The sequence below is a fragment of the Rutidosis leptorrhynchoides genome, chromosome 1 (assembly GCF_046630445.1).
Source record: "Rutidosis leptorrhynchoides isolate AG116_Rl617_1_P2 chromosome 1, CSIRO_AGI_Rlap_v1, whole genome shotgun sequence".
NCBI classification, from domain to species: Eukaryota; Viridiplantae; Streptophyta; class Magnoliopsida; order Asterales; family Asteraceae; genus Rutidosis; species Rutidosis leptorrhynchoides.
The window spans coordinates 87,729,246-87,740,098 of NC_092333.1; the positions used below are offsets into that span (position 1 = coordinate 87,729,246).

The window sequence follows — 10,853 nt, forward strand, 5'->3', positions numbered from 1 at the left end:
TTAAATGAATATATGAAACATTTCAAAATTTTTGAGACTAATCCTAACAGACATGGCTTATCTTGTTGAAAATCTAATATTCTATCGAGAGTTTGGTTTAAAATTAGTCGAAATTTTTCGGGTCGTGACAGTAAGCTAGCGAAAAATTAAGAACTTTTCATTTAGATATCGAATGTTTTCGATGAACGGATTAGAAGTTATAGTCAATTGAAATTTTTGTATTATTATTAAAAATGATTATTATTATAGTCGTTATTATCGTCGCTCTAGTTTTTATCTAATTATTATTATTATTATTATTATTATTATTATTAGTACTATTATTATTATTATTATTATTATTATTATTATTATTATTATTATTGTTATTATTATTATTATTATTATTATTATCATTATTATTATTATCATTATCAATAAAAGTATTATCATTAAAAAGTGTTATTTTTAATATTACAATCGTTGTTATCTTTAAAGTTATAATTAGTTTTATATTTATTATAATCATTAAAATAATTATTAGTATTATCATTAATATTATCATAATATTTAAGATTATTAGTATTATTATAATTAAAACTAATATTAGTAACACCTAATTATTATGATTACTATTATTATCATTAACACGAACGCGATATAAAAGACGATTAAAAGCTATTAAACAAACCGATTAGGAAATAATGAGTATGAGTATCATGATGAAAATTAAAATATTGTAAGATATTGATTTAGATAAAATTATCGTTTTTCATTATTTTTATCACTATTATTATTAAAAGTATTATTAATATTAAAACTATCATTTTTACAAAATTATTATTTTAATAGGAATATCATTGTTAATATAAAATTTCATTATTTTTATTAATAAGAATTACCATTTTATTATAATATCATTTTAGCAAATATAAATATTATTATCATTATTAATAGAATAATAATAATTATTATTACAAAATAATATAACTTTTACTTACTATTATTATTATCGATATTATTTTATCAAATATATATGTAATACAAAGATATTTTACTACGTGTAATATATTTACATTAATACTACTTATCATATTATTTTTATGATGCTAAATGAACTTTATAAATTTTATTACTTAAGAGATATAAAAGTATATTTTAATTAAAATTTTATTTATTAATAAATGAATTATATTATTTACTTTAATAGATCTTTTAAAAATATTTAAAAATATAAAAACGACTATATTTAAACTATATAATAATCATGTATAAATTTTAGAAATCATTTTGAGTCAAATTGGCTTTTGTTGACCTTTGCATATTAGTTTCGAGCATTAGAATTGTGGTACACTATGACTTGACCTAATTTGTTAGACAAATATTGACCAACACATATATATATAATTAATTTAGGTTCGTGAATTTGAGGCCAACATTGCACTTGTTCAATGACGTTATATGTATTTTTACTACGAAATACAGTATGGTGAGTTTCATTTGTCTTTTTTACCCTTTATATTTTTGGGCTGAGAATACATGCGCAATTTTTATAAATGTTTTACGAAATAGACACAAGTAATCGAAACTACATTATATGGTTGAATGATCGAAGCCGAATATGCCCCTTTTTTGCTTGGTAGCCTAAGAATTAGGGAACATCACTAATTTTGAGGATTAGTGCACCCCTTATTGACGCGAATCCTAAAGATAGATCTATCGGGCCTAACAAACCCCATCCAAAGTACCGGATGCTTTAGTACTTCGAGTTTTTATATCATGTCCTATGGATGTCCCGGAATGATGGTGATATTCTTATATGCATCTTGTTAATGTCGGTTACCAGGTGTTCAATCCATATGAATGATTTTAGTCTCTATGAATGGGACGTATATTTATGAGAAATGGAAATGGAATTCTTGTGGTCTATTAAAATGATGGAAATGAATGATTATGATAAACTAATGAACTCACCAACCTTTTGGTTGACACTTTAAAGCATGTTTATTCTCAGGTGTTAAAGAAATCTTTCGCTGTACATTTGCTCATTTTAAAGATATTACTTGGAGTCATTCATGGCATATTTCAAAAGACGTTGCATTCAAGTCGTTGAGTTCAGTAAAGATTATAATTAAGTAAATGACCGTTTAGATCATTTATAGATGGATATTATGAAATGGCATGCATGCTTGCCAACTTTCGATGTAATGAAAGATTGTCGTTTAAAACGAATGCAATGTTTGTAAAATGTATCATATAGAGGTCAAATACCTCGCGATGTAATTATATGTTATTGTATTCGTTCTTATGGATTAGGACGGGTCTTTACAGAATGTGGAAGTAAATTATTTTTTTTATTTTTTTGATAAAAGTTATGAATTTCAAGATCGGTTGAAAATATGAACATTTAAAAAAAGATACTTAGTGATGCATGTTATTATTTTTATCAGAAAATGTCGAAGAAAGACATTCGTCACGATGAATGTTATATTTGACGTCATCAGAAATAAGTTTTGGTCTTTTTTTCCCCAAAAAAAAAAGTTAGGAGAGGGAAACTTTTATCTACACACGAAACAATAACATATTTTGTAATACTTGATTCGTCCCACCATAAGTGTTAAGTATTGACATTTCAAAATCTTATTGAACTTTAACTATTTTTGTTCGTATTAATATAATATATAACTTGATAAAAATTCTATGAATGAATTGAATTTTATTTATATCTATTATTAATATAACGTATAATTTACTACTGGATACTTATAATGAAACATTGTGAAATGTTTAATTAGTTTAATAAATGACCCATGTTTTAATCATTTCTGATATTTATGTTGTGCTATCTTTTTATATTTATGAAAATTATATATTTCAATCTTTATGTGTAACATGAGATCAATCTCAACCATGACGCTTTCCTCAACACTTTTTCAGTGTCACGTCACCTTTCTCTCTCCTCCTTCCTCACCACTTCCTCTCATAACACTCACATAACACACCATTGTCAACCATAACATACTTCCTAAAATTTTATTATTTATTATTATTATTATTATTTATGTTTTGTTATTAATATTAGTATTAAAGTATTAATATTAATATTATTTTTAACTAACAAATAAATAATTGGTTTTGAACATCACAATTATTAAACAACAAACATACGGTTACATTTTTTTGAAGAAAAAAAAAACAACATAAACTTGAACATAAATTAAAAATTACATAAACTTAAACATAAATAAAAAACTAGCAAACTACTCATCATCTTCATCACAATCGTCATCCTCGTCTTCTTCTTTGTTTTCTTCGCCGTCTTCGTCTTCCTCTTCGTCTTGCTTATCATTGGCGGTTGTACCGGAAGGTCCCACTTCTGGTACGTCTCTAATAAGAAAATTCGCCGGAAGATTCCAATTGTGTTCGATGAGCTTTTTTCGTAGAAGATGATGAACGGTCGAATCTCGCAATTCTTTATTAGCGCGAATGTGCGCTTGAACCCTTTCCGCAATGGATCTTCTTGGACGACGAGCGGGCCTATAATTTTCTTCAAGGTCTCACATTGCCCTTCCATTGTCCTCGGTGATCATATTGTGTAATATAACACAACTGTGCATAATTCTTCGAATTCTTTCAACATAGAATTGTCGGAAAGGGTTTTTATCTATTGCCCAACGACCTTGAAGCCCTCTGAAGGGCCGTTCAATATCTTTTCGGGCAGCTTCTTGAAACCTCTTAAATTTTGCTGCCTCGGGTGTAGGTGGACTTTTGAAAGACTTAACCAAAGTCGCCCATTCAGGATATATCCCATCGGTTAAATAATAACCTTTATTGAAATTACACCAACAAAATGAAAAATTACACGCATGTGCCGTGTCTTGAAGTAGATCGTTAAATAAATCAGATTGATTAAGCACATTGATGTCGTTGTTTGAACCGGCGGGTCCAAAGTAAGTGTGCCAAATCCATAAGTCATACGATGCAACCGCTTCTAACATGATTGTTGGATATACATGATCGCCTCTAGTATAATGACCTTTGTATCCATATGGGTAATTTTTCCATGCCCAATGCATGGAATCTAGACTACCCAACATTCCTGAAAAACCGTGTATTTCAGCATGCGCGGTTACAAGACGTTGTACGTCTTGTGGAGTCAGTTTTCTCAAATATTCATTAGCATACAAATGAAATACACTTTTACAAAAATTATTCAAACAATCGTATGACGTTTGTTGACCCAGATGTAAGTATTCATCAAAAGCATCGGGTGCAGTACCGTACGCTAATTGTCGTATTGCGGATGTGCATTTTTGAAAAACATTGAAACCAAGCAACCCGGTAGCATCCCGCCTTTTTCGAAAATATAAAAAACAATCCGGAATAGGTTCTTGAGAATAATTAATTATACCTTGTCATATGCGTATGAACAGTGGCCGACTCATTCTATAACGTCTTCGAAAATAATCCCCGGGAAAATTGGGATTATCGAAAAAATAATCATTCCATAACCGCATACCGATTCCCTCTCGGTCTCTTAATAAAAATCTTATATGCGCTCTTGGAATCGGTTGGACGATTTCTTCTTCTTTTTCTTGATCTATCATATCAAGCAGATCGAGTGCGACATTACCGAAATCCGAACCTGGAGCATCTATTGCAAATTTTGTGAGACTATCTAATTGGAAGGCATTTGTGATTGTTGAGTAATATTGAGGGTCTAAAATTGTGATATATACTGGTATGAGATGAGAGTAAAAATGTGATTATGTTGATATGGGAAGGTTATATATATAGTGGAGGTATTGAAAAAAAAAAAAAAAAAAAAAAAGATTTCAACGGTTAAATAGCCGTTAAAATTGCACCAAACACCAACCATGTATGTCCTGAATTATGCTTTGATATGAAAATTTCGAGGGCGATGAAGCCGAGGACGGCCGAGGCCAGGGACATTGTCATCGGCGCCCTCGGGTGATGGGTTTGATGAGATCTTCGATAACGTGCTGTTAGAAATGGTCTGATACGATACATTAAATTAATCACAAGTATCGCTAGTTATTCACTATGTCACGATAAAAAAGGTAACACAGGTGGTCCAATGATAGTGTGCCACCTTGAAGCTGTTAATTGATTTGTGCATTAAGTGGTTAGACATTTGGACGTAATAAGTCAACTTGCCTTAGTGATAGGGGTATTAAATCGGATCTTAACAACCATCCTATCTCTGTTTTTACGTGTTATACTTTTTTTTTTTATCTTGGTGTCTCAACGTATTGACCTTTTCAATTTAAGTCAAAGTTTGACTTTCAACATCTTTTAGATAGTAAACTAGTGTACGCGCGATGCCGCGCCATCGTGTAGAATTTTTTTAGCAATGTGTACGAAAAATTGTTGAGAAAAAGAAGGGTAAAATAACAAAATAAGAAGTAACCATAACGTTTTTTTTTTATGAAAATTAGTTTAAAAAAATGGGGACAACGTTTTTGTACAGTCCTTTGATAAAGTTTGTAGGGAAGAATAAGGAGGAGAATTTTAAAAAAAGAAAAGAAAAAACACTGTTTCTGCACAACGTACAAGTCGATAAAGTGTAATTGTGATTACTTTTCAATTACCGTTCTCAAACTATGTCAGTTAGTATGTAGTAGTAATTTGGATGAAAAATTAGTTTAAAAAAATGGGGGCAACGTTTTTTGTACAGTTCTTTAGTAAAATGTTTAGGAGAGAATGAAGAGGAGAGTTTAAAATTAAAAAGAAAAAATATATATTGTAGCATAGTAGTAGCCTTGTGGGTACAACTGTTTATGCGGAACGTACAAGTCGGTAATGCGTGAAAGTAGTACTATTCAGTTACTATTCCTAATCATTCTCAATTGTATATAGTAGTAAAGTAAAGTAATAGTAGTAATAATAATAATAATAATAAGTAATATTGTATATTTGAGTTAAGGGTCCAATAACCACGATGTTCAAGAAAGATTGTGTGATCTTAGCACTTTCAATTTTGAAGTTGGGGTTTAATAACTGGATGAGACATGCAATTGCATATGTCTGTAGAATAATTCGTGATAGTGAGTATGTGAACTAGGGTGTGTTCGTTTATCTTTTAATTAGATGCAATGTTATATGTTCATTTGTTTATTACCTCTAAATAACATATGATTTCGAATGATTTAACATTCAGCGATGAAATTATGAGTTGAAACACTTTGTTAATCATTATGTTTTTTTTTATTTTTAGAACGGCTTGTTAGTTGTTAGACCCACTCACACATCCACACAGGAGGAAACCGCGGACCCTTAACTGGCATCCAAGGGCAGACAGCCAGGAATTCCACAGAAAACCCCCTGGTGGGACTCGAACCTGAGACCTCCCACAGAGGCTCGGTCCTAGCATCCTGTACCGTTGAAGCAATGCTACGTTGGTTTGTTAACCATTATGTACTTAAATTTTCTGTAATATATCCCTCAAATCATTTTAAGACCATTGAACAAATAGGTATATTGATTTTTTATTCAAGTAACACGTGAATAAAGTAAGTTTACACAGTTCATATTGTTCATTCAAAATGTTTATTAAATAATTTATTTTCGTTAAACTAAGTTTATTCAAAGACTTTGAATCACTCAGATTTTGAACCATTCACCAGTAATTCATCGAGTTTCATCAAGCACAACCTTACTTTTAAAGAAATTGGCGGGGTTGGGGGATTAGGAGTGTATATATATTATTATGTGGTTAATAATCTGAAATTATATTATCGAAATCTTTAAAACAACGTGGGGCTATTTAGAGTCGACTCATGATAATATAGTGTTTTTTTAGGGATTATCACCAAAAAGCTCATTTTTTTTTACCTTTCTTGCATGAGAGCCCAAAATAAAAAAAAATTGTCAATTTGCCCTCGCAAGGAGCAAGGTGCCTTGCTCCCTTGCGCCTTGCGTCCTTGCGACCTTGGTTTCACCTGGGAGCAAGGAGCAAGGTGTCTCTTGCTCCCTTGCTTCCACCTGGGAGCAAGGACGCAAGGTGCCTCTTGCTCCTTTGCTTCCACCTGAGAGCAAGGTGCCTCTTGCTCCCTTGCTTCCACCTGGGAGCAAGGACGCAAGGTGCCTCTTGCTCCCTTGCTTCCACCTGGGAGCAAGGGAGCAAGAGGCACCTTGCGTCCTTGCTCCCAGGTGGAAGCAAGGGAGCAAGGTGCCTTGCTCCTTGCTCCCAGGTGGAAGCAAGGACGCAAGGGAGCAAGACACCTTGCTCCTTGCGAGGGCAAATTGACAAATTTTTTTTTTTTTTGGCTCTCATGCAAGAAAGCTTAAAAAAATGGGCTTTTTGGTAATAAACCCTCTTTTTTTTTTTTTTTTAGATATCAAACAAAGAAAGTCAGTATAAGAATTTGGATTGGAATTATAGGAGTGGGCCAAGATGAGACCGTCCCACAAGGTGTCAAGTTCTCATATTTAATGATCTGCCAGGAACTTAGAAGAAGTCTAGAGAGGGAAGATGGGTCGGTTTGACATTTTTGTATGATGGAATTATTGGACTCGATATAATTTAATATTTAATTTAATGAATCGAATAGTTAGACCACAGAGAAACGCCACACAAATGCTCGGAATGGGGCGCTTGTGCCGGGTCGTTTGTCGTCAAAACACGCTGAGGAGAGAGGGCGTGACAATGAGGTGGCAGTCCATGATTGGTTCTAGATATTTTTTCTCTCAAACTTTAATTTATTTACACTTTAAATACTAATAAAATTTTACCACATCATTCACAAACACCTTTACAAAAGTCACTCATTACAACTCTCTCATTCAAACTTACCCCAAAAAGTACATCATATTCACTTCACCCCACAATCACCATTATCCGTTGTGTTACATAAACACCGTATTTCTCTCCATCGTTACTTTGACAAAAAGTACACAAAATTTATACATTTGTTATTGTAGAGACTAATGAATGAATTCATTCATTCAAAATTAGATGGATCAAATTTTAGATGAGACCACTTGTATGACGACACGTGACTAGGAAGGACCACACCGAGATTAAGGTCACGAGATATGAGCCCATCTTCATGCTTGTGGTGGGTGACGTGTAGGTCTTACAAATGGACCCCGTCTTATTTTGTCGGCGTCCGACTTGTATGTCCACGTCTTAATACTTCCAAAATATTACTTTTTGGTTGCAAATTTAATTCCGTGTTCATCTTCCACATACCATTTAAGTTACACTGTCGACCTGTCGTGACTTTTACGACTTGGTCTGAATCGGCAATCTGTTATTTTTGACTTGTAGATCTCATCAACTGTAAGTCCGTGTCCAATCAGTCTCATTGGGAGCTATTACAAAATTATCGCTAAGATGCTCTCAAATCGCCTTCGGAAAGTGGTTCCTAACATAATTGGTTCGGAGCAAAGTGCTTTTATGAGTGGTAGATACATCCTTGACGGTGTGTTGGTTGCAAACGAGACGGTGGATTTTATCAAAAGGAATAAAAGGCACGGTCTCATTTTTAAGGTTGATTTCGAAAAAGCTTTTGACTCTCTAAATTGGTCCTTTCTCTTTGAAGTTATGGAATGTATGGGTTTTGGCGCACGATGGAGATCTTGGATCAAATCTTGTCTATGCTCGGCTTCAATTTCTATATTGATCAATGGATCGCCTACTAGCGAGTTCCACCTTGGGAGAGGAGTTAGGCAAGGGGACCCGTTATCACCATTTCTCTTTATTATTGCAGCGGAAGGTTTAAATATACTATCTAAGGTAGCGGTTAGTAAAGGTCTATATAAAGGAGTGGAGGTAGGTGCCGAGAAAGTGGTGATCTCGCACCTTCAATATGCTGATGATACCATCTTCTTCGGGGAGTGGAGTCGAAGAAATGCGCGTAATCTCATGTACCTTTTAGAATGTTTTGAAAAGGCATCCGGCTTGAAGGTGAATTACAACAAAAGTCAACTCTACGGTATAGGTGTGAACTGCTCGGAGGTAGAAAATTTGGCCTCCTGGTGCAATTGTCAAGCCGGGTCTCTTCCGTTTATTTACCTCGGGCTTCCGGTTGGATCCAATATGAAGAAACTGGAGAGTTGGAATCCGGTTATTGATAAGTTCACTAAACGTTTAGCGGATTGGAGAGCTAGATCGGTCTCATTCGGTGGTCGACTTACGCTTGTTAAATCGGTTCTCTCAAGCTTGCCTCTTTACTACTTCTCGCTTTTTCGTGCCCCGCCTTGCGTGTTAAAAAAACTAGAGTGTGTGCGACGTTCATTTTTTTGGGGCGGGTCGGGTTCTAATAAAAAAGTGTCTTGGGTGAAATGGGAAAAACTCCTTCTTCCTCACGAAGAAGGTGGTTTAAATATTAAATCTCTTTTTTGTAAAAATTTGGCTCTTCTTTGCAAGTGGTGGTGGAGGTTCATATCCGAAACCAACACTTTGTGGATTAATGTTATTCGGAGTATTTATGGCCATTATGGTGGGCTATCGGTTGGTGAAGGGTCATCCCGGATCCTAACCGGTGGCATTTGGTCTAACATTCGTGATGCAGGTTTCAAAACGGACGAACTCGGTATTCCATTCTCCAAGTCTTTCAAGAAAATTTTAGGCGATGGTTGTGACACGAGGTTCTGGACAGAAAATTGGTTGGGTAATATGGCGCTGAAGAACAAATTTAAAAGGTTATTTCGACTTGAAGCATCTCAAAGTGCTGCTGTCTCTGATCGGTTGCAGATTCAAAACTGGTCTGTGATGGGTAAATGGGCCTGGGTTCGCGATCCAGTGGGCCGTACACATGGAGAACTAATCGAGCTCAACAGTTTACTTGGTAACGTAACTTTTTCCATTGGTTCTAAAGATTGGTGGGTTTGGATCCTAGACACATGTAATCGTTTCACTGTAAAAAAACTTTGTAACTTAATTGATCTCAAGTACATTACGGTAGATCGTTCCGACGTCACAACACTCAGAAATCAGTTTGTTCCAAAAAAAATCGAGCTGTTTATTTGGCGGGCTAGACTTGGGAGGATTCCGGTAAGGGTTGAACTAGACAAACGTGGCATCGATCTCGACAACGTTCGATGTCCCATTTGCAACGGGGATATCGAATCAGTGATGCATATTTTGAAGACTTGCAATTTTGCAAATGATCTATGGAATCGGGTTTTTTCGTGGTGGAAACTTGATTCATCTTCTTTGAATTTAGACGACTTATTCTCCGGTAGCAACTCGACACTCAATTCGGATTGGAAGATTCATGTTTGGCAAGCGGTTTGTTGGATAGTGCTCTATTGGATTTGGAAATATAGAAATCAAAAGGTATTCAACAACAAGTGTATCACTATCCCAAGTGTTTTCAATGAGATTCAAGTAATATCGTATGATTGGATTTCGAGAAGGTGTAAGAAGGCTAATCTTGAATGGTTAATTTGGATATCTAACCCAAAGGAGTGTGGCTAGCCTGTTGTTGCTCTCTCTGCAACACGTTGGTGGATTCTCTGTTTTGTTTTGTTTCGGTCCTATATGTAATTGTAATTATCAGTTGGTCGTGTTCGGGATAATTGTTAGTATGTAATTTTGTTGATCAATGAAAGTTTGCTTTTCAAAAAAAAAAAGTCCGTCGGTTTGAAATTAAAAGTTCAAGTCTTAACTTGTGTGCGGGTGAGATATAATTGTTAGCCGAAGGTGGTTAAATCCTCTCTGAATGATGCCTCAATATCGTCGTTTGGAAAAAAGTGCTAATTAACTAATGCCTTGGATATGTCTTTTGGTTTTTGTTGGTAAACAATAAATTTCAGTACATCAATCGGTTTATCTTGGTATAAAGTCTTAACATTTCGAAATGTAACAAACACGTAAATTTTGCATCTCATGAGTTACCATGAAT

The 10,853-nt window shown here is 34.2% G+C and overlaps 1 protein-coding gene across 1 annotated transcript; it reads left to right on the forward strand.

Annotated features, from left to right (window-relative positions):
* The first annotated feature begins 5,447 nt into the window (after positions 1 to 5,447).
* LOC139886487 (uncharacterized) lies at positions 5,448 to 10,426 on the forward strand. Its single transcript, XM_071870321.1, has 4 exons — positions 5,448 to 5,566; positions 7,338 to 7,482; positions 7,558 to 7,653; positions 8,273 to 10,426. The coding sequence occupies exons 1-4, from the start codon at positions 5,448 to 5,450 to the stop codon at positions 10,424 to 10,426; spliced, it is 2,514 nt and encodes an 837-aa protein (XP_071726422.1).
* The last annotated feature ends 427 nt before the right edge of the window (positions 10,427 to 10,853 follow it).

Excerpts from the sequence above, each read along its gene's own strand:
- LOC139886487 (XM_071870321.1), top strand. The coding sequence starts at position 5,448 with ATGGGGACAACGTTTTTGTACAGTCCTTTGATAAAGTTTGTAGGGAAG. Across the intron at positions 5,567-7,337 it reads AACGTACAAGTCGATAAAGT|ATATCAAACAAAGAAAGTCA; the intron begins GTAATTGTGATT and ends TTTTTTTTTTAG. Across the intron at positions 7,654-8,272 it reads AGAGAGGGCGTGACAATGAG|ATCTCATCAACTGTAAGTCC; the intron begins GTGGCAGTCCAT and ends TTTGACTTGTAG.